Here is a 24311-nt window from a genome sequence, read left to right as displayed (position 1 = left end):
TATTGCCTGGCTGCAGGAAAAATCTGCTTCCCTGCAACACCCTTGCTGTGTGAGCTTTGCCAGCTACTAATCAGCACTAATTATTCCATGCAACTAACAGAGCTCACACTGGAGGCAAACCAGGAATGGCTGAAGGCAAACTATGCCAGAGAGCACAGCAGTGACATCACTTGAGCATCTTCCTCACAATGTCAAGAAACTGTGGTAACCATCAGACTAATATGGCAGTTTTAACTCTCAGCTGAGTGTCCTGAGGATGGGACAGATTGCTGCACCCCAAAAGCACTGCAGGTTTGGGAGCTGGGTCACCTCTTCTACCACGAACTGAGAAGTTTTACGGCACCAGTTACACTACGGTACAGTGTAAGTATGCTGCAAGTCAATCTAGCAGCAGTGGGAAGTGTGTCTCCCTGTAGGAATGTTCCCAAGGAAGAAGGAAATACCCGTTCTCAAGATACAACAATTTTTTTGCGAGGCAAGAAGCTTCCCCCGAGTCACCTGGGCTCCTCTGCGCCGTGCACGAAGCGAACCCTCCTGTCCCGCAGGTCGGCGCAGCTGAAGCGCTGGCCGGGGCTCAGCGGCACCTCCCGGCCGGCCTGCAGCATCACCAGCCGGCCGGTGGAGGGAATGCTGTCCACCTGGAACTGCGGCTGGCCCCGGGCAGCGGCCGGATCGCAGCCCAGCAGGGCCGGCTCCAGGGGCTGCACGCTGCCAATGGCCACCCTCAGGGTGCTGCTCACACGGGGATGCCTGCTGCCTGAAGGGAGAGGAGGGACAAGTGTTAGTGCAGGAATCACCACGGGCTGTGCTGGCATCATGCCTGTCAGCACTATTTTTTGGGTGGCCTGTTCATTCCTGACCCAGGTGAACTGCAATCCATCCCAATCCCCACCAGGACTTGGGCAAATCACTTCCCACCTTGATTTCCCCATCACAGAACTGAAAGCCAGCTGCAGACAGACAGACCAGAAGTCTTCATTTAGAATTAAGAATGGATAAGTAACCAGTCAGCTTGATTCAGGAAGGGATTTCCCCCAAGACATTTTGTCACTGGCTTTACACTGATGATGAATGGCGCTGCCTCTTGAGAGACACTCACCTTCCTCACACTCTCTGGTCCGTGGATTGCCATGGAAACCCTGGCCACAGGCAGAAACACAGATCTGATTCTTCAGAAACGTGCTGCTGTCACAGAGGTGGCACAGGCTGCCACTGTCACACTCCAGGCACCCAGGAGGACAAGCTGCATGGGATGGAAAGCACAATCCCACTGAGACAAAACCAGCCTCAGTCTCAAAACCGCAAAAGCAGCGCAGCCACTGGCACGCAGAGCTCAGAGCAGGCTCAGAGCAGGCACACCACCACGAGTGTCTTACCCACCTGACAAAAGAGTCAGGACAGTGGGCAAAGAGCCATGATGAAAGGTGGCAAGCAGTTCCTTCCTCATTTGCCCACCGTGCCTGCACCAAGCTCACCTGTGCACTGGCGCTGCGCCTCGTCTGCATGATATCCCTGCCCACATTTGGGAACGCAGGCACTGCCCAGGAGGAAGAACGGGGCTGGGCAGAGGCTGCACTTGTCTGCTTGGTGGCACCGAAGGCAGGGCTGGTCACACTCTGGAGAGACACAGGCAAAGAGCTCAGCACGGCAGCTCCTGGGAGACAAGCAGGGAGACAAGGAGGGAATGCTCCCTGACAACTCACTCTGGCACGTGTCTGATTCCTGGTAGAAAGCTGGAGGGCACTCTTCCACACAAGCTCCTTCGTGGAGAACGTGGCCTTCCATGCACTGCAGGCAGTCGGTCCTCAGGGGACCTTTGCAGGCGTTACAGCTCCAGTCACACTCTGGAGGAAAGCAGAAATGAGTTCAGGGCAGCCCTTCCTGGGGTGCTCACCCTGCACAAGGGCCTAGATCTTGGGGTCTACAAGCAGTGGGAAAGCACCCCTTATTCCCATCATGGAACACTCTGCTGGGGAGCTCTGGAAATCTTTCAAGTCACGTGTCTTTTAAATCACTCCAAACTGCTGTTTCTGCAGCCATCCCCGATGCAGGATTTAGCAAGACACAGAGAGAGACAGGTAAGCACAGGAGGCCAGATAAGCCCCCGAAAAGAGACTCAGCCTGGCAAGCTCACTCGTTATCAGCTGACCCGTGACTAAATGAATTGCTGGACCTGACCCCTGAAAACTTTCCTGGCTCAGTTACAAAATCATTTACAAGAGAGCGATTTGCAATCATCTTGTTCCACTGAAAGGCTCAAGTATGTGACAGCAGGCTGCCCAAAAAGCAAAAAAAACCTGCAGAAACCTTGCAAGCAACCTGTCACTGAACAATTCTCCCCTTCCCACACCCTTTTTAAAGCAGGCCACCTGCACGGCTCCCGCTGCCATCTAACGGGTTCTTAGCCAAGGCACTTGCATTTATTCCTTTTTCTCTTTCCTTTTTTTTTTTCCCCTCTGAAACCAGCAAGGCATTTTTCACCTCTGCAAGTGTTGGTGGAAAAATCCAGGTAGTACTGCTGAGCACAGCTCTCGTAGCGGCACTCCCCAAAGAGCAGGACCTTGGCTGCATCCCTGCACGCCGTGCAGCCGGCGGCCGAGTCGCAGCTCCGGCACTGGCTGCTGCACGCTGCGGGAACACAAGGAAAAACAGGCTCACTCCTGGTGCTGTCACCCTGCAGCCTTGCCACTCCTCTTGTCCTCTGTGGAGACGCCAGGGCGCTTGCTTGGTTTGTTCCTTTTCACATTCTCCGTCAAGAGCCTCGCTCCATTTGGAATAGGCTGGAATGTCCCCCCACGCTGCTTCTTACTTCCCTCTGGACAGGTCAGGGTAAAACACTGACCCTGAATCCAAATCCCTAAATAAGAACTTTCCCTGCCTCTGTTTTTTTAAAATTTCCTTTTTCGTACAACTGAAACACACAAATTTGGAGAGCAGAGTAGACTGCTGCAATCCTTGGTGGGACCAAAGGCCCATTTAATTTCACTTAACGTTTGCACCTTTTTATCTGCGCACAGTGTGAAATTCTGGAGCTGCAGGGAGCTATAAAGATGCCAGGAAAAAAATAATTCAGGGATTTACTGAATCTAGGATCAAAGTCCAGAGGTTCAGAATATTTCAACTCACCTCTTTGATGTCCAGGAACCAAACTTTGCAGGAGGCTGTGCTAACAGTTTGGGAGATAAATACTGACATGTTCATTCAAAACACAGTTTTATAACCAAGAAACCTCCAAAGTAAATGTGAAAATACCCACTTTGCTCTCCCTGAAGGAAGAACACAGGGTTTTTCAAAACAGTTCTCTAAAGAATGTAACAGAAGCTCTGCATTTTATTGTTCACAAACGATTTCTAGCAAAATGTTCACCTCAAGAATCAAGCAGCTGCTTTTAGGTGCTCTGGTGCCACTCCGATTTTTCCTCACTTAAGAAACACTACATGAAAAAATTACTTTTTTCAAGGGCTCCAAAGATCCAGCTATTAAAAATACAGTAAAACATTCTACATGAGGTCTAAATCCACAGAAATCTGGCTACCCGTGGAGGCATGCCAGAGGAGTAAGCAAAAACTGTATCTGGAAGCAAACCTGTCTGCTTGTTTTATCAGCACGACTCCCTATCTGCATTTTTAAGCCCGTGAAGGACTCGTTAAGCTTCTCACTGTTCCTGGGCCAGGATGTCATTGAGTTTAAAAATATCTCCCAGGGCCCATACGTGCACTCAGCATCTCTCTGAACCTCATTCCAACCCTGAGTTCCTCAAAAGTGCAAAGAGACTAAAATAAATGTTGAAGAGGGAGCAGATTTTCTCAGCCTAGCAGCCAACCTCCCATTAAACAATCTTCATTCCCTCCAAGTGGCAGTTTCCCAGCAGCCTGGGACAATTTGTATCTCCCTGGCTTATCAGCAGCACTTGAAAAGGCACAAGTGACACCTGGAATGACAAAAATCCAACACACTTGGCCTTGAGCCCCCTGCTCCAAGGATTACAAACACTTCTTAAAAAGCCATTTGCAATAAGGAGATTAGAGTAGCTGAATTGGCTTGCAAAAAAAATAAAAATCTATTTGCAGTTGAGCCCCTGAACCAAATTCAGGAAGGGTGCAGGCCTCATGAACATTCCCAGTCTAGCTTGATATCCTGAGGCAGGAGCTATCAACAGGAAAGGGGCATGTTAATTAGGAAAGGAGGTATTCTGGTGCAGCAAGCAAGAAGAGAATCCCTACTGCAGGAGAAAACTGAGGATTTTGTTGAGCATGTAGGAAACCAGGCAGGACATTTTTTTTAATTCCTATTTTTTATTACTTTCTTTTTTATTATTATTATTGAATGCCCTTTTTTTTTCTCAATAGAAGAATGGTACAAGTCCTTCCAGCTATTTCCTTGAACTTATGGAAGGTGTCTCCATTTCTGCTGATCAGATGGAAATAATAGTTCCAAGACAACCATCCATTTCAACAAAAGGCAGGTAAAGCTGACAACCACTTCGGTTTCCTCCTACAGGGCCTCATCACTGACAAAATTGGGTCTAGGTAGGATGACACTGATACCTGGACTTGGTGCAACAGAGTTATTTTGTCATAAATTGGGAGAACTTAAATCAGGCTAACACAGACCTTCACTGATCTCAGTGTTCAGGCTCACAGTGACCAAAGCACTTCAGCATTCACTCATTTTTAGGGTGTGCATTATAGTGGGAAAATTCAAGCAGGGCTTCTTCCAGTTTTTTGTATCTTTTGGTCATAACATTTTGAATTTTAGAACATCAAGCCAAATAATTTTTGAGAGGAATGACCCAGGGTCAGAGTGAACGCAAAATAATAAAGGAAAAGGGAGGCCCTGAGAGATGCACAAAGGACAGCAAGAGCAGGATAAAACATAACCTAATACCAGATCAATTTCACCAGACCACTAGGATCAGCTCAGGTCTGTGTCTACCAAGCTGCACCTCGTTTCTCCTGGGGTTTCACATGAGGAGAAATGGACACAAATGCTACAGTGCAGCTTCCATGGCATGTACTGGCAGGCAGTGCAGCGGGGAGGGGGTTTGCCTCAGTCAGGACTGACTAAAACTGGTCTCAACTTGCCAAGTCTTCATCAAGTCCAGAATCCATCACAGGGAAACCTACACAAATGCTCCTGCAGCTTTTTACAGCAGGACACAAAGCCTCTTTTGAGCTCAATAACAAAACTGCAACTGTTTTGAAGTTTCAGCCCTGCTGTAGGCTCTGCTCCTGAGGCAGCCCATCACCTCTGTCAACTCACATCACGTTTTTAGGCACCCGAAACCCTTCTTTTCCAGGCAAGAGCCACAGTGAGCAGAGGAGCAGGAAAAGCCAGGTTGGGAAATGCCCTGTGGCAAGGAGAGAGGGCTGGGGGAGAGGCACTCACGTCTGCAGGTGTTGCTGTGGTCCCTGTAGTAGCCCAGGGAGCAGAGCGGAGCGCAGGCGCCCGTGTGGGACAGCACCAGGCTGGCGCCGCAGGACGAGCAGGACAAGGGACCCTCGCCAGTGCAGCTCTCACAGGAAGGGTGGCACCCTGCAGGGACAGCAGAAACAAGGCTTCTGTTCAAGGCCAAACAGGTCTCAGGGCAAGTGCCACAGGCTGCAGCAGAAACGCTCTCAGAGACTGGGAGCAGGGATGGCGAGCACCGGAATTTCCTGCCCCCCACCCGAGAAAGGATCCTCTCCTTTCTTTCCCTTTACCCTCTTCTCTTCAGCCTCCCCTTCTCAAGGAAAACCCTTGCAGGATGTGGCCAGACCTGTCTAACAGAGAAGAGTGAAAAAGGGCCAGCACATCCCTCCCTCTCATGCTTTCTCCCAGCTAGCTTCAGGTTAGATCCTCCTTGTCTGTGCAGTACCCATCTAGTGCTTTTCTGACAGCTCCACACTTCCCTGAAGATTCACATCCATTCTCTCAGCAGGAATTGCACTGATGGAGAGCAGGCTATCTCCATGCACCCTCTCCACATTTCCCCCTGACTTTTCGGGCTCATTTCTTACTCTGACCAAAGGGATTTAAAATATCACAGTGGCTGAGGCCAATGTACCCTATTACTTTCTCCAGAGAGGTTACATACAAAATCATTAGTCTGTTTCACTTCTTGACAGGCCTTTATTTAAAGATTGATGCCATCATTGCACCTATCAGGATAGGTGTAAAATTAATCACGAGCAAGAGTGGGCAAAGGGATCAGAAGCTGTGCTGGGGATCTTGAAAGGCAGAACAAAATGTCCTACAGGCTTTGACACAGTCTGAAAAATGCACAACTCCTTTTAAATCAAACCTCCAAACCAAAGGGAAGAAATGTTATCCCTGGCTTACACTGCCAGGAAGGCAAAACCTCTCTCTCTCTCAGGGGCCTTTCCAATCAAGTGACACAGAGTATGTTTCATAGCTCTGAGATCTCATTTGTCAAAAACAGGTAAATAAACACACAGCTCCCAGAATGCCGGAGAGAAGCTTTGAAATACTACCCACCCTCAATTAGATTAGGAAATGCTACTTCCTGCAAAAGGAGCATCTCCATTGTGCTGAATTTCTGGTCTTGGTTCTTTTCTCTCCAACTGAAGTGCAATACCCTCTGCTCAGCTTTGAGCTTAACTACTTCTCTGTCAGGCTCAGAACAAGAAAATGACCCTGCTTCCTTCTAAGAGCCCAGGGAGTAGAAAGCAGCTCAGGCAATGACTGGAATATGAAACCACATCAACAAGTGGAGGAGATGCAGGGACACGTTGGAAAATGAGATGTGTCCCGGGTGCTGCATCCATTGTGCCAGCCTAAAAAGCTGAATGGAATTGGCTTTCTCTTTTGGGAGCTGCTACAAACCATCACCTTCTGGGCCATTACTGCAGCAAGACAAGACTTAGCAACAGACCTCAGGCTGCAAAACATCTGAGAAACTCCTACCAGCATGGAAAAACGTGTTCCAGCGCAGTGTCCTGCCAGCTGGACAAAGCTTCTCCACCGGGCAGGAAGCACTTGGTGGAAGCTCCCAGGGGTGCAGGCAGCTCCCTGCAGCTCCCCGAGGTGTCTGCAGGAGGCACTCACGTTTGCAGGCTCCGTGCTCGGCGTAGTGTCCCGGGGGGCAGTCGGGCAGGCAGCGATCCCCCAGCAGCAGGTGCCGCCGCTGCCGGCACTCGAGGCACACGCTGCCGCTGTCCCGCAGGTCGGCCACGCACTGCTGGCACAGGGGGTGGCAGTCTGGAGGGAACAAGGGACACTGAGCGCAGAGGGACAGCACAGAGCCTAGCTGAGAACTGCAGGAGGGCAGCAGGGATGGAACTTGGAGAGCAAATCCCCCTAGCCGAAAGTCCCGCATCCTTTCCTCTTGCCTCCTCCTCCCCTTGTGCTCTTCCTGAGCACCACAACATTTTCACTCGTCCTTGCATCCCTCCTGCCCCATTCAAGCTTCCTCTTTTCATCCCTAAGTGAGCTGGGAAAGCTTTGCACAAAGGCAGCTCAAAGCCCTTTGCTTCCCAAGACCTTTCTCTGATCCTGAGTGCCTCTGCCTACAGGCTCCTCTTTAGCCCCACTGAGGCCTCAGGCACTCACCTCCCTCTGCTCCCACCGTGGCATCACGAGGAGCAGGACCTGTACAGCTGCACGACCTTCTCCTGTAGTTCCTGCTGCTCCCATTTCCCACACAAACGAGACATCCATACCCTGAAACAGCCCCAGCAGCCCTCCAAGCCAGGCCAAGAGCGGCAGCAGAGCACCTCAAGCCTTTTCCCTTTTCCCTTTTCCCCAGCAGGACGCAAGCCTGCGTCTCCTGACCTCTGCCTGAACTTAGGTGCTTCACAAGGTTTGACAACAAGGCTTTTGTGTGCACAAAGGTGCAGTGTAAGGCAACCTGGAAGCCAAATTAATCCTCATTATGGTAATCGAGAAAATGATAAAGGAAATGACGACTGTCTTGAAAGATATGTAACAATGAGGCTCGACTGGAGGGCCTGGCCTCTTGTCAGATTTCTGCTGCAGGTTCACCTTTCTGTCTTTTGTCTCCTGTCACAGCACTGCTACAGGTTGTCAGGCAAACTAGATTTACAAGCTGAGCACGGGCTCACATGGGAGCCTGGAGGAATCCTGCACCCATAGCTGCAGGAGCCTGGCCACAGTGACATCTCCTGCATGTCACATGCAGGTGATTCTCACCCCACACTGCTGCAAAAATAATACTCCTGCAGTTGAATCTCTTGCTGGAGTCACTGGTCTCTAATAAAGAGCTTTGGCAGGGTACAAGGAGTAACAAATCTGCTCAAGAGGTTTCATACACAGAGCATAAAAATGAGGCTGAGAAAATGCAGGGTATCCACACAGTCATTATCTCCAGCAAAAAACCTGGATTCTCCCAAACTAATATTTAAAAATCCAAGTATCTACAAAACTCAGCGCTGCTGCAGAAGAGTTCTCCCTTCACAAGCCTCTATTTTCACTCCTGTGAGTGGCAAGAGTTTTCTCAGTTACTGTTTTAGGATGAATCAGCCCCATCGCTCTCTTGTTCCTTTGCAAGCCTGGAGATCAAAGCGCACACAGCACCAAGAAAAAACCCAGGGCTGCTGCTCATGGTGAATTTCAGGGACATTGGGGAGCGAGTGAGAGAGCGAGGGAAGAACTGAAGGGCTTTGTTTAGGGAGAGATGATTTCACTTTTTCACATCAGGCTCCCTTTGAAGCTGGGACTAACAGAAGGGGGATGTTTTCCTTGTGCTTCTCACTCACATCCCCCAGCCCTACTTGTTTCCTGCTTCTGCCTTCTCCCTGTCCATCCTCCTTCCAGCTCAGCCAGCAGGCACAGCCTGTGGGATTTGGGTTTTCTGGAACCTTCACATCCCCAGCTGGCTGCAGGTCAGTGCCACACAAGTTAGCTAATTCCCTTAGACCCCTTCCAGTATGCGAACTGGATTCTTAGGAATTCTGTCACCCCTTTGCTGGCAGTCCCAATGCCTCTCTCCTCATCTTTCTGAGACTGCTGACTTTGCTCCCACTCCCCAAGCAAAATGTTTTCCTGCTCCCCTTCCAGCTGGCTCTGATTTCCTCCTTCCTCACCTCTAGGCAAAAATAACCCCCATCACATTCCCTATCACTGATCTTCCTATAAAGCCACTTCCACTGCAAATCAGAATGGAAATACTTGGATTTCCAGAGTTACTTGACTTCCACACCCTCTTTAGCTTTCCCTTAGCAAATAAAGCAAGAAAACAGCGCCCCTTCTATATGGAAATTATCTGTTACTGCTTGTTCTAAGACAAAAGAGGCTGTTGGGGAGAAAAAACCATCTCTGAAGTGTTTGTGAATGCTCACAAAGGAAACCAGTGCCATTTCTGCCTCTCAGCTCCACCGCTTGCTAAGCATACATTGTTTAAACACATCACCTCTCTTAGGGGCTCTCCAGGAAAGTATTTCCTGACTCAACTTTTGTGCTGTGCTCTAAGGTGAGACCTGAGGTTTGCAACAGAGCATGACTTAAAATCAGCACTGAAAACACCACACACTTTATAGTCACCTCAATGGGCAAGAAGTCTCTGGTCTCAACAGCAATTCCAGAAAGCAAGTCAGTAGGGTTGGTCTAAAAGGATATGCAGCACTGACCAGGATTTTTGGCTTGCTTTGGTTGTTGGAATGTTTTTTGTGTCTCTCTTTTCCAAGACCTGAGAGGGAATCTGTCACTGAAACAAGCTAAGTGAATCCTGGTGAAGTACAACCACGTTTGCAGGGATCCACCTGCTCTGTGAGAGCTTCCCCAGGCAGTGTGGGGTGGGAGATCCAGCTGGAAGGTCCCTGGCACAAAGGAGCCCAACCAAAGCAGGGAAGGGGCTTTCCCTGCTCTGGCAGCTCAGCTGCTGGCTCTGTAGGAGGCTGCAGAGCAGTGAGTGAGTGGAGCTAAGCCCCTCTTGCTCCAGCTCTCTGTGACGGTATCGGTGTCTCTCTAAACGAAGAGCAACAGCTCATTAATTTTACAAGGAGCTGAGGATATTTCTTGTTGTCAGAGACTCCCTTCTGGAATTTTAAGAGCAAGGCAGCAAAGCTTGTTACAGGCCCCCTCCTGAGCGAGTTCTTCTGGTTTAGCTTTGAACATTTTCCCAACCGCGCACAGGGCCTGAGGAACACGGGCAGAGGGAGCTCCCCTGCAGCAGCAGCTAAAACCAGACTAAGAGGGATTCTCTATCAGCTGGGGTTCACAGTTTTCTTCCACACCAGTCCCTCTGCATTTGTCTAACTGCCCTTCCCTGCAGCCAGGAAAGGATGGACAGGGAAGCTTCCAGATCAGCAGGGAAACCTCAAACCGGCAAAGTGAGGGCAGGGGTTTACGAGCAGGACAAGGCTTTCAGCAGTGCTTGGGATTTTTACAGGGCTGATGGCAAAGCTTCCTGAAGCTCAAGTCTAGCTGGTCAAGAGGGAGAGGGACACCAGAACTGTGAAAACAATCCCCACAGAAGGTGTGAGATCCCACGGGGCACATTCCTGTACATTTGGGCTGTAAAGGGAAATCAATCAATTGAGCACTCTCAGGGGAGAATCGGCACAAATTCTGCGTGCCCAAAACAGAGCTCAGGGACTCATTGATTTTCTGGAAGCTGAGGACATTTTATCTTTCTTCTGCTTAAATGTGAAATGCTTATTTGATTAACTGCTGAAAACAAGACCTTTTTTTTTTTTTCCTATTAACAAGGCAAATGTTCCAATCCTCATTCAGGTAACATGCACAACAACGCCATCAATTCCCAGGCAATGGTTTGGAGCCACAGTTGCTTTTCTCCAGCCTCTGTGAAAGATTTCCCCCTCCAGGTCCATAAGTATGGCAGGTAACTGAGATGCACAGCAGGCCCTATAAGCCATAACACAATGCTGCCTGCAGGGCCGGGAATTAAAGAGAAATGGGAAGATAATTGTAAAAATATATTGCTTTGGGAGGTGAAGGAAAAAGCTTTGCTAGATTCTGATGCAAATCATATCTTACGAGAGTGTCAGGAGTTTTAACGTGCTCTTTTATGGGACAGCTGCTCTTTAACTGGCAATTAATAACGTGCAAGGGCAAATTCAGCATTTCAATCAGAGCTGAACGAGAAGAATGAGTGAAACTTAACAACCCGGACGTGGAGCTCTTTACCTCCAGGAGAACTGCCCACAAACATCCTTTGCTTAACACCAGATATAAATTTAGCACAAAGAGCAACACACCTCAGACTGCAGATCTGGGGCCAAAGCACAGCTTTTTGGTCAGGGTGAAAAACCTCAGTTATGTTCCTCTGCAAGGGTTCTCACAGCCTCAGTGGGACAAAGAAACACCGGGACACTGAGGGTTCCCATGCCACAGGGAATGCCCTCCACACTGCTTCCACTTCCTGGGACATCTCCCTGATGATCACTGGGATTTGGGAGCAGGAGAACTGGTCCATGATACCAAACAAAGGGTTAATTAAAGAATAAACCCTCCTCAGAAAGAGTGCTGACTGAGGATAAGTGGTACTAGGGTTTTCCCAACACAGTTCACAGGGCAAGGCCACTTTTCCACAGGACTTCCTTCATAGGAAGCATAATGCAAATTAATGGGGAAATAAGGTGGAAGAAATAAAGTGCACAGAGCTCTCACGTGCCAGGACATGAGTGAGCACCACTGTACCCCCTGAAACTGCACAGGACAGAGACACCTCTTCACTCTGAAATGCTGAATTATTTCCAGTCTGCAGTTATCTGCTCTGTCTTGATTCCCCAACCTGAATTCCTAAGGAGCAGTGCAGTACTTTTAGGATATCTTCCTACTCCTCACACACTTTCTTTGCCTGCTCTTTTTGTCTCTGCAGACAAAACAGTCACTGTTGTTTAAAAGGGAGATGAAGAAATGGTTCATAGAATTAAGCTGTGGAGGGCAAAGAAACAAGCCTTTCATTAAAAACATCCAGGACATAGATGTTCAGCAAAGGGAAGGCTCTGTGAAGGGAAATCATATTAAACTGAGAACAATAGCCTCTCAATGGATATATTTATTACTCCTAATGCATTTTTCCCTTTTCTTAGGATTCCTTATCTCATTTGGAACTGTTCAGCCTGGATTAAGCCTCACACAGCGCAGCTTTTTCTGATAAAGAGGAAAAAAAAGGCTTGATAAAGCTCAGAAATGGTTGGAGCAGTTCCCAGGATATGTTTATACGTGTCTGTGGGACGGATTAAAAGCGATTTTTCTTTTTAAACAGATAAATGCAATCAGTGGTTCCAGATGATGGGCTGAAGTGCAGGCACCGAGCACCCACACAGCACAACCCCCGCCCAGAAATCCTACTCCCTCCCAAAAATGCCCACGGCAACGCCTGCTGCACCAGCCTTTCTTTAGGGCCCCAGAAACTGCTTCTCTGGATCACAAATTCCAGCTGGGCTCCTTTTCCTGAAGCTCTGAGCAGGACCCAAGCAACTTTGCTGGCAGTGGGAAGCAGCAGCTGAACGGCACAGACAGCTCACGCCCCAGCAGCTCCCCTGACTCACCCTCACAGTGGCCCACCAGGCTGAGGTATTGCTCCTCCTCGCAGCCTGTCCTGCACTTGCCACCATCCAGAGTGGCATGGGGGTGGCAGGTTGAGCACTCCCAGGCAGAGGGGCCATGGCATGTCTTGCAGGATGGATGACAGGCTGAGGGAGAGAGTCAACACTCCTGGTTATGCTCCCGGCGCACCCTCTGCCCTCCCTTCCCAAAAACCAGCTCCCACCACCATTGACTCCGACAAAACAGGGGCAGAAAGTGGTCTCATGGCACCAGGGTTGTGGCTTGGACAGCTCTTACACTCTCATTTTGAAGAAACAAGATGAGGAATGGGTTGTCAGTTTAAGAAATGTGATTTTCTCCCTGCATTAATCAAGGTATAGATCTAGACACAATAAAAAAGAGGGAGAGAGAGGTTGGCCCTGTTATTCCTCCCTCCAGCATATGCTTGTGCATATAAAAACCCAGAGTGGGATGCACAGGGGAGATAAATTAAACTCCTCTTGGGACTGTATCAACGTCATTGTGGAGCTTGATATGCATGAGAGGAAAACTGGGGAATGGGTTTTCCACCAAACCCTCCCAAACTGAAAACTCTGAGACAGGAATGCCCTGCCAGCTCATTAGGCAACTTCTGTCTGCTAAAAGCTCAACAAAGACATGGCAGAGAAAGTGGCTTAAGAGCGCTCCAAAATATTTCATGGGCTGCTTTTGTATCCTCCCAGCTTTCATGACAGATGTCAGATTTCCATGCTACAGATCTGAGTGAGATATAAATACTATGGCTACCAGTCAGTGTAAAATTCTTTAAAACTACTTTCAAAGCTCTTTAGGAATAAAAGGACACAGCTTGCAAGATGCCACTTTCCTGACACTGAAATTTTGTTCCTAAGACATTTTTATAAGCCTGAAACGGCGTACAGCAGCACTCAGCAGTTACCTCAGCTACAAGGTGGCAGTGCACACCTCAGAACTGATGAAGCTTTACAGTGGCCTGCCAAATAAATCTATTTATAGAGTTGTTCCTTGGCTGAATAAATTGAATAAATAGAGCAACGGACTTTAGAAAAGGTTTTTCTCTCTAAATCTGATGCTTTGCCAAATAAAAGCATTTTATTTTTTCAGCGTTGTCCATTCAAGAGTTTTTTCCCCAGCACACAAGCTAGGAACACCACCCTGAAATCAAGCACAAAATATCTTCAGGGAAACTGTCCTGAGGAGCAAAACTAAGTGCAATTTCTGATTCCAAGTGCACACCTGTCACCCTGTTCTTTAGGTTTTTCTAAGCCTTCTGATGTTTACATTCATGTAAGGAACCTTCTCATGCACTTTATGTAAATAACTCATTGTTTTGCATTCTTTTACGGAGGAGGAGAAATGTGATGGACTGTTGGTTTGCCCAGTGTCATTGGAGAGGTGGCACTGTCATCCTCCAGTCCACTGGCACTTTTGGAAATCTATAAAAGTTGGAGTCAGAAATTAAGCTGCCCTCTCTGTTACCTTGGAGAGCTGCGTGCCCGCGTCGTTTCATTTCATGTCCTGTAGCGACACACGCCTCTCTCCCATTAGGAGGAGACTGCATTCCCTGCCACTGGACTATCCTGTTCCCCCCTGAAAACACCCAAACACCTTCAGAGAAATGAGCCAGCCTCTCTAACTGTGGGTGCACTCACGGGAGCAGCGGTCCCCGTGGCTGAAGAGCCCCTCGGGGCACGAGGGGAGGCACCTGCCCTGCAGCAGCACGCCGGGAGCCGGGCACGCCGTGCAGTCCTGGGAAGAGCTCCCCACGCAGCCTGCACAGGAGGAGTGGCACTCTGCACAGGGAGAAACAACAACACACAGAGAGCCATGTTAATGCTGCCTTGTTTCACTCCAAAATACGCTTGTGAGAGGTAGGAAGGAGTACAAAGCGGAGAGAAGATGAGGAGCAGGCAGAGCCAGCTGCATATTTAGTATCTCTTTGCGCCCACGCAGCTCAGTACTGAAATGCAAAGCTGAGCTGCCCAACACCATGTGCTGCTGCTGTCCTCCCTGGAAGAGCTCTACAAACTTACCAGCTGCTGAAGTCACCTTGTGTTATCACCCTGCAGTCACTCCAGGCAGGGCTTCCTATCCCTGCAGAGTTATCATCCATTCTGGAGCAAACGCTCACAGAGGTGGACTGGCCACCTGAAATGAATGCTCATCACAAGGATGGCTCAGCAGGAAGGAGGAGTGCAGTTAAAAACTGCTCTTCTTTCCTGGAACTGGCCCTAAACCAAACCATCTTCAGCTAAGCCCTCTGATTAAATAAATACAGCAACTCACTAGCCACAGACCTCAGGACTCTGGGGAGATAAGACACAGGGCTGGACATAGGAAATGAAAAGAAATAAAGTAATTTACACAACTACACTTAGCTGGCAGCCAGGGAGATCTTTAAAGTCCCTTCCAACCCAGGCCATTCTATGACTCCACAAAACAGCATTTTGCCTGACAGATAAACGTGCTTCTGTTCTGCACAATGCTGTGGGTTTGCTTTTCAAAGCACTGGCTATAAAATAAAAATAACTGGATTTTAAATTACGTCCATTTTTAAAAGATGTTTTTTTCCCAACAGGAAGAAAGAGCCATCTGTAGTGTGGTTACTATTGTTATTACTATTACTTTACTTCAGTCACTATCTCTCTGAGTGGTGGGGAACCACACTTATCCCCAATGTACATCCCATTACCCCCTTTTCCAAACTCCAGCCTTCATGGAAAAGCTTCCTAGTTGCTATTTCAGGAGCAGGGATGGCAGCTGTGCTGCAGGGCATGTAGCAGAAGAGCTTCCTCAAAAGGAAAGAGTGCTGTGGGATGTCTTGACCTGCTCCAAGGGCTAAGAAGGAGAAAGCTCAGTCTTTTTTGAAAAGGATTCAAGGGTTGATCCTGCTTCAAAGTAAGCCAGTGCTAAAAACCACGTACTCAGCTTCAATGGAAAGGAGCTGAGCTGTGCAGGCTTGAACACAGGCATTCAAAAAGAAAGCGCCTGAGTCTGTAAGTCAGGAGTCTCATGTAGATTACATTTTCCCTCAAAAGCACTAGGATGTGCCATTTTGAAAGTTCCAGAGTTTAAACACTCCTGGCAGCCACCGGACAAGCACAGGGCTGTACAAATCAAACGTGGCACAAGCTCCCCCAAACACCCAAACCCCGGGGCTCTGAACAGCTCTTCTCACCTCTGCAGACTCCTGTGCTGTCCACGTGGAAATGGGGTGGGCAGAGGGGGAGGCAGCGGCCATGGAGAGCTCCTTCCCCAGGCAGGTGAGGCTGCAGGACATCCTCGGGTGCCCGGCACTGCAGGCACTGCGCGGCCCCCGGGCCGGTGCAGGAGCGGCAGGACGGGTGGCAACCTGGGCACGGAGGGAGACAGCCCTCAGAGCCACAGCTTTCCCAGGGAGAAGGATAAGGGACAGCTTCCCAGAGACCCAACAGACAAGGCCCAGCAGCAGCTGGTCCTGTTCTCTACAACAGAACAGGGATTTGAGAAAAATACTTTAGCATCATTCCCCCCCGCCCCCAAGGAGCAGCTCTTCTCCTGAGTAAAGCTGGTGAACAAATAAAAAACTGCAGCCCTGTGCCACAGGCAGCCAATTCTCCTTTAATTTCTGGAACTGCAACAGTGAGCTCAATCTCATCAGGAGGAACAGCAAGAAATGACAGGAGAAAAGCCCTTCGTGTGAAGGGCTCACGTAAAACAGAAATTCACCTTTCCAATTTTCGCTTTTCCCACTACCGCAAAGATGACCTCAGTCTTTGCCAATCTGCCAGATGTGTGTGGAATTCCATGCCACAAACATGTGGAATTTCATACTAGGTATATGTGGAACTTCACACCAAGTCTATGTGGAATTTCGCCCACCTCTTAACCCATGTTGAGGAAAACCTGGGAGCAATGTCCATTTATTTCAGCAATGTACACAGAGAAGGGGGAAAAAAGGTCCCAGAAATCACTAAATCCTGGAGGTGTGAAAGCAGAAAGTATGTGGGAAAATTCACTTTTTCTCAAAGCAGAAAACAATGAGCAGGAAAGGCAGGAGTTAGGCATGGACTGGTTCAGCACAGGATAAAGGGAAAACAAAACCTGGTTTACAGCAGCTGGGGAACTTATCCCAAGTGCAGAGCTTACCCTTGCAGATGTTGTGATCCTGGTAGAAGCCCTCTCCACAGCTCTCCAGGCACTGGCCCTGGCGCAGTGCCAGAGGGAAGGAACAGGAGGTGCAGTGAGTGGCCAGAGGTCCCTGGCACGTGGAGCATGAAGCGTGACAAGCTGGTGGAGAAACAGAGCACACAGAGCTGAAACATCCCATTTCTACTCCTTCAGAGTGGTGCTGCTGACTACAGCCTTCTCCAGCTGCAGAAAACTCCCAGCTGGAATGAGACTCAGCTAGGTGAACTAATGAGAGCAGAAGTGCCCATGTATTAATAAGTACTACCAGTAATAACTCTCGCTCACACCATGTTTTGAGTGTGTGTCTCAGCATGTTTGGCAAGGAAAAGAGGTTAGGTGAGACAATCCATCACAAGTGAACCAAAGAAAACAACAAAGGCTAATCACTCCCATTTCTGTGCTCTCAAAACTCCCTCCACAAGTCTGGGGAAGAGCAGACAACACAAGGGGGGTGCCCTGAGAGCTCAGGAAAGGGCAACAATACCCCTCTTACCTATGCACCTTCCACGGCTGCTCGGGAAATATCCACGTGGGCACTGAGGGAGGCACGTCCCCTGGTGCAGCAGCGTCCCTGCAGCACAGCTCACACACCTGCCAGCCTCTGGAGAGCACCTCTGGCAGAACTGGCCACAAGCTGCCACGGGATAAACAACAGCAGAGCCATCAGCCCCTCCCCACGGATGGACAGCACCCCATAAATTTTTACCCGGCAGCGTACAGCAAGCAGCAGTCGCCAGACTGCTCAGGAAGGAAGGAGGGGCAAAGGAGATTTCAAAAAATGGTAATTTCCCCCCTCCCCCTTTTCTTCTAAGTGGGAAAATGCAGCTGAAATCAAGCATGATAATTTTTCTTAGCAATTCCTGTGGTCCATATTATCCCAGGCAATCAGCTCTGAAGCCAACTGACCGGATGTCCATGGAACTCTGGCTTCCCTAAGGCAATATGCTGCTGGATATTTAGAAGAGTCAAGCATTTTACTTAACCAATTTCTGTTTCTTTTCTCTAGACAAAGCAGCTCTCCAGCTGGGTATCAAAATGCATGGTTTTTGGTAGAAGGTGAAAGGTCTGACACTCAGAGGCTCCAAGGAACAGCTATGGGGTTTCGAGAAACCACTGGCAATAAGAACCAAACCTAAGTTAAATTTCCTTTTCAGCTTAAATTATTCTCAGCTGTAAGATTTCAAGCCTGCACACTTAAACATAAGTGAATAAAGCTGCCTGGTACAGACACTGACCAACAGGAAGGGGAGCCTGGCCGTTCAGAATAAGCACCAATAGCAACAATTTTGCCACCACGTTCCAGCTTTTAAGCTCTCTCTATCGAGCTGTGGCCCAGACACACCTGTGTGAGCCACACACCTGAAGCCCACCGAGCCCTGACTGACCATGGATAGTCCTCCCAAGCAGCTGGAGGTGGCTGCCAACAGCAATCCAGGTTAGACTGGAATGCGTGTGGCAAATGACAGGTTCCTTATTTGAGATATTTTTTCTCCCTTCAGGATCTGTTTGACTTTTTTTTTTTAATCCCCTCTAGCCACCTCTTTTCTTTTTTTCCCAGCAAACCTTCCCAGCTCCCAAGGCACATCTGCTGTGCAGGTATTAGTTACTGTGATGCTGAATTATAATTAAATTTACAGAAAGCTGCTGGCAAAGGCCATTTTTCTTTCTGCAGACAAATGGATTTGTCAAGCCCTCAGAAACAGCCCAGCTTTTCAAGCTGCTCAGCCAGGAAAAACCCCTCAAACCTTTCAGCATCTGATTAGTGTAAATGAATTAATAATCTCACAAACAAACAGCAGCTTCCCTCATCCCCTATGAATGCTCAGGGTGCAGCTGGCTTGTCAGACATGAATAAAGCTCCAGCTGCTGCACAGCTAAATGAAATATTGATTGCTGCTTGTGCAGAGCGTTCCTCTCCCAGGTATTTACCAGTGCAGACACCATCCTTTGGGAAGAAGCCCTGGGCACAGCTGGCCAGGCAGAGCCCAGCTTGGAGCACGTGTGAAGGGTCCTTGCAGGACAGGCAGTGGCTCTCAGCAGCTCCCCAGCAGGAGGAGCAGGACTCGTGACAGGCTGCAGGGGAGAAAGGTGCAGGATTAGCCAGGAACCCCCTTCCAACCAGCTCCTTACAGTCCAGAGCCTGCACCACTGCACTTCTTCTCACGTGGGCTCAGACTTCCATGGCTACAGAAGATGAAAAAAAACCAAACACAACCCACTGCTGCCCAAGGGTTGGAATCTTTCATCCAAGCCGTCCCAGCAGGACAACTCCCAGCTGCGCACTGCACGTGGAATGTGGCAGCAGCACAGACCAGAGCAGTTGGTGCAGCTGTTCCCAGCCCAGGAGGAGTGTTGGGAGCACTGTAACGTCCCTGGAGCACAAAGGGAAATAGGAAGAGATCCCATCACAGGCTACTTCAACCTCAGATCCTGGGGGTGGCTGCTGACAGTGACCCAGCTCCAGGCACAAACACAGAACTGTGCTGCAGGGCTGCAGTCAAGGTCTGGCAGAAAGGAGAACAAGCCAGGCTGCTTCTAGAAACAACTCCTCCTGTCCCTCCAGGTGCAGAAGGAACTGACCAATCAGGAATCCTCACGTGCTCAGCCTGAGTAATTCCTGGGGAAAAAGATATGGGACACAAACTCCTATCCAATCCTGTGCCACCAGTGTTGCAGGAACGGTGCAAATTACAGGTCTTGTAGCTGTTGGTGTTTTTTTTCTTCTCAATTACACCCAAATATGTTCCAAAGATGTTCTTCAATTCGTTATTTCACAATAAGGCAGGTACATGCTTGTGCTCCCAGTCTGTGGCAGGTGGGAGAAAAGGGAACTGCTTGATGTTTGCCCTGCAAACACTGCCCTGAAGCTGCAGCACCCAAAGAAAAACTCACCTGTGAGCAGCCTCAGTGCAATGCAGGGACCTGCAGGCACAGCAGCAGCTCACCCCCGGCACTGAGAGCACATCACACACGAGTCACATGGCACAGAGGGGCACAGCACCCATCCCAGGGGATTGCCCTGCTGCCCAAGGCAGGGGAGAGCTGTCAGCTCCATCTCACAGGAGGGAACTGAACGCCCCGGTTAGAACAGGGAGTGCTCAGGGGGCAAGACACTGGACATTTGAGCTCATGCCCAGTACATGGTCCTTGGGCACCCTAGATGCTCCTTCTCCACACTTCCAGCCTGGTTCATTCTCCCTCTCCATGTCCTGATTAGCTGCTTGCTCTCCCCCTTCTCACCCTCCTGCAGCCTCTTTCCCTCCACCTCCTTCCTGACCTTTCCAGAATGCTGTGGCTCCTCTGGTTCCTGAACACCTCAATGTGAGGGGTGTCTCAAAAGGACCCTGGGCATCCTGTACTGGAGAGGATCTTCCCAACACAACAAACACCAACCATCCCAGCCCAAGGCAGAGCCTGAGCACAGTTTCCTGCTCCAGTCAATAATTTCCCTTGCTGATAAAAACCCTGCATCTCATTCCAGCTTGGATGAATTCTCAGGGCACGTCTACACTCGAAAGTTGACTGCAGAGTATGAGTTCATGCTGTAAATTTCTAAGCAGGGAAATGTCCTCACTTTACCTTCCAGACCTGACTGTGTTGCTCCTCTCTGAGCTCACTCTAACTTGAAACATGGTTTTGAAAGAGTGGGTGCCAGGACTTGGATCCTTTAATTGCAGACTTCCCACTGCACAGCTGGGACCCCTGCCTGTTAACCTGCCTCAGTACATCAGCACATCTGAACATTCCCAGTCATTTGCCAAGTTCTCAATTCCTCCCTAGAGGTGCTGCTCCTTTCCAAGAGACACTTTTCCCTGCTGGCAACCTGGCTGTGTTTTTAAACAGTTACCAGCTGGCTCTTGCTGGCCCTTGGCAAAGCCCTGTGAGGGGGTGAGGCCCTGGCACAGGTTGCCCAGAGAAGCTGTGGCTGCACCGTCCCTGGAAGTGTTTAAGGCCAGATTGGACGGAGCTCTGAACAACCTGGGATAGAGGAAAGTGTCCACAGCAGAGGGGTTGGAACACGATAATCTTTACAGTCTCCTCCAACCCAAACCGTTCTGATTCCCTGATTCTGCGATTACACACCCTGACTCCAGAATCCCTGGCTCCTACAACACTGGATCACTGCCAGGCTCAGCAGCTGCTCCTCACCCAAACAGCCAGGCACCAGCTCCGCAGAAAGAACAGGGGGGAAATGGAAGCATTCCATGAGCCACTGTCAGCTCAAACATCTTTGCCTGCAGCAACCAAGTGGCTGTGTGAAAATAAATCAACAGAAGTGACTCCACAGCCAGGAAGCTGGTTCCACCCCCCTGGCTATTTCCAGTTGGGATTTGCAGGGGCTCTTTTGCAGCTCACCAAACTTCTGCAAACGCCTGAAACCCTCCCAGGTCTGACCACAGCAGGAGGGGAATGCCAGTGATATCCCAGTACGAACACAGAAGGCACTGCTGGGCTTTGGGGTCCCATGGATCTGTGCCCCCTCTGCCCTGCACTCCTCCCTGGGAGCTGGGCAAGCTCAGCTCAGCTGCGCTGGGTCCTGGAGGATCCTCCCCAGCCCAGGGACAGCAGGGAAAAGCAACAGCAAAGAAGCAGGAGCCCAAGTGCTTTGCTCCGGAGCAAGCGGGGTCTGTTAGTGTCAAGTTACACACTTCAACATTGGCATTTTGGGAGATGAAAGCAGGAACACTCCGGTTCTGCCCGGCCTTTTGAATAATCCTGAAAACATAAATAATTAAGGTAGAAAAATGCAGTGAGAGCATTGAACACTGTGAGTCCTTTGAGCCCTTCCATTCTACCACGCTGACACAGTTTATTTTTGCTTCCCTTTGCTTTGCCTTTGGTGGGGGAGTTCTGTTTCTGCCAAGGGAGAACCCACCGCTCTGCCTGACACTAATTCAACCATGAACTTGAAATCCACTGCTACGTAACTGAACTTATTACCTCTTATTCTCAATTTTACTTTCTCTTAATGGTTTTAATTCTTCACAAAAGCAAGTGGAGGGAAGGGGGCAGGAAACAACCCCTGTGCAGGATTCAAATAGGGCAGAGATCAAACAACTGTAATCAAAAATTCAAAAGAGACTCAATTAAACCAGCTGTTATAAAACAGGAACAAAAGGAAAGGCTAATTCACTGTGTTTTTCTACAATGCAGCCAACAGTGTTCCAACAAGAGGATAGAGCAAGAAACCTGGTGTTAAGCCTCTTTCAAGTCCAGAGCGAATTCCTCAAGAGGGAGTTTACTGGAGCTACAGCAATTAACACAGTCTAGTTCATCCTTTCTGTGATTTTGGAACATGCTTATTGTAGACTTTAAAAAACCATTATGAGGAAAATCTTTTGGAGCAGTCTGGGGCCCGTCTCAACAATCTGATTAGAGATTTGCAGCAATAAAGAGGATACAAGGAAAAGAGTGAATGGCCATGAATTACGGACAGCATCTGAAACTTCAGACTTTCTCCACTGGTTTGACTTTATGCAGAAAATGCAGCCAGGCAGAACTAAAGCAAATTGCTTCAATTCCCTTGAGGAAAGAGAACAAATTTTCCCAGCAACATTCAGCCACAAGCATGCGTGACTGCAAATTTGGATGGAGCGTACAATCAGTAATCTACAAACCAGCAATAAAATGAAACATTAGCCTTTCCCTACCCCTTCAGCAGTGCATGGGCGCTGCCAATTAAACCACCACGAGCAGGTGGAAAGGAAATGATAAAATAAAACCAAATGAAGTGGAAGATTATTTGATACTTAAGCCTACAAATTCTTTTGGACTGGGTCTCTCTTGTCTGTTTATGCATCCACAGTGGTGCCCTGGGCTGTAGTGGTTGCTGGAGGACAGAGGTTTTTCACACTTTCAAAAGCTGAAAAAAGCGGCCAGCTCTTCAAGAGAAGCCACTTCAGAAAAGGAAGCTGGACTTCCCATGTAAAGTGCTTCACCCTGAAATGTGCCAAAAGCCCTCAGCCTGTATTTAATTCTGAGCAGGAGGGTTAGCTGCAAAGAATTAAAGCGATGGCTCAGAAGTTAAGCATTTGCTCCACCCCTCTGCTGAATCAGAGCTGCAGAAATAATTAGAAGCCTTCTAAAAAGGCCAACATCAAGATGAGAAAAGTGTTAATTTTAGAGAAAACAATTAAACTGCCATGATGAAAAAGCAGCTGCTTTGCAGTTTGGGAAGAGTTTAAAGAATTTCAAAGGAGCATGGTAAGTTCATAAAAGCACTGTCATAGTTCCATCAAAGAGAAAGCTAACTTTCCAATCTTACTCTCAGTCTTTCCAACTGCTAAGATAAAGGACTTAGACACAGCTCAGTGTTTTATGGAATTACCAATTTACTTTGTAAAAATGCTTCCTGAGAGCAGCGAGCTCAGTGCACTTCCAGGAAGAGCGCATGGTATGGATGGAATGAACGGCAAAACCGAGCAGGAAACTTCCCCAGAAACTCTTTCCTGAGTCCTATCAATCCCTCACCCCTCCAGGCAATTTTCTATCCATCTCCTGAGCAGGGACAGGCAGCCTGCACTGAAGTCAAAGAATGACACAACAGAACTGATCCACTGAGGAACTGTCACGAATATTTCCCCAGGCAGTGAGCAGTGTTACCCTGTAGGACTTGGTTCCTCTGTACCCTCACACCTTCCCTCACTCTGGGGTGAACATTAACACCTATGTCAACAGCAGAAGCCTCAAGAGAGAAGGTTCTCATAGCCCAGGCAAAGTTTTGCCCGCTGCTTTGCTGTCCCAGAGGACTGCAGCCCCTTTTGCTTGGAGGTACCTGTGCAGAGGAGCTGATCCTGCACGTAGCCCTCCCCACAGGAAAGCACACACTGCCCGTCCTTCAGCAGCAGGGGTGCCTGGCAGGAGGAGCACTCAAATCCATTGCTGCAGGCTGAGCAGGTTTCATTGCAGGCTGCCAGGAGAAAGAAGGGAGAAGAAAAATCAATCCCAAATCCCTGATGCAGAAGGACCCCCCCCGCTCTGACAAAATGAATGATTTTGCCTGATTGTAGCTCAGAGTTTCAAGAATTTGCTTCTGCTTCCATCTGAAACCTCACAAAGTCTCATGGTTATGGCACAGCACGTGCCTGGATGCTTTTCCAGTCTCTCAGGATGACCCCCTGGGATCCCACAGCCAGAAGCAGAGCATGCAGCAGAGGAGGGGGTCAGGACTCACCCAAGCAGGCCCCCCCGTGCTGGTAGAAGCCCCGGTCACAGCTCTCCACGCAGCGCCCGTCCTGCAGCCGCTTCCTGGGGTCCCGGCAGGAGTCACAGTGATCAGAGGCCTGGGAGCAGCTCACACAGTCTGGGTGGCACTCACCTGGCACAGGGGCAACACACAGAGCAGCGTTGGCAGCCAGGAAGGAGCAAAACAAAGCAACTCTGAAACCAAAGTGAAATTCACGGCTTGTTTCCCTGGGTGGTGCAAGGTGTGTTAGCTTTGGAGTGGGTTTTTATACACTAGATTATATCAAGGGGGATAAATGTTTTATAGTCCTATTCAGTATGTGAGAAGCCATCATATAGACTCGGATTTTCTAGGCAATTGATCAAAAGGGGTATTCACTGTCCACATGGTTTCTCAGCAGTGAAAATTTGAAGTCACCAGGAACCGATGGCCCGAAGTAACCTCAATTTGAGATTCCTAAAGC

The 24311-nt window shown here is 49.1% G+C and overlaps 1 protein-coding gene across 1 annotated transcript in view; it reads right to left on the bottom strand.

Annotated features, from left to right (window-relative positions):
* The window catches only part of FRAS1 (Fraser extracellular matrix complex subunit 1), a gene marked incomplete at its 5' end in the record, with an annotated part of 102901 nt that overhangs the window by 36022 nt on the left and 42568 nt on the right, over positions 1-24311 (bottom strand). Inside the window, 15 exon segments of the mRNA XM_084204035.1 lie at positions 499-753; positions 1096-1243; positions 1476-1616; positions 1704-1844; positions 2482-2628; positions 5389-5535; positions 7048-7200; positions 12477-12620; positions 14145-14285; positions 15671-15844; positions 16621-16761; positions 17156-17296; positions 18592-18735; positions 23438-23572; positions 23837-23980. Of these exon segments, the coding sequence (XP_084060161.1) occupies positions 499-753; positions 1096-1243; positions 1476-1616; positions 1704-1844; positions 2482-2628; positions 5389-5535; positions 7048-7200; positions 12477-12620; positions 14145-14285; positions 15671-15844; positions 16621-16761; positions 17156-17296; positions 18592-18735; positions 23438-23572; positions 23837-23980 (2296 nt within the window).

The sequence above is a fragment of the Fringilla coelebs genome (genome assembly GCF_963513975.1).
Source record: "Fringilla coelebs genome assembly, chromosome: 4".
Lineage (NCBI taxonomy): Eukaryota > Metazoa > Chordata > Aves > Passeriformes > Fringillidae > Fringilla > Fringilla coelebs.
Note: the sequence above shows the minus strand (reverse complement) of the source record. Positions and strands in the feature narration are given on the sequence as shown.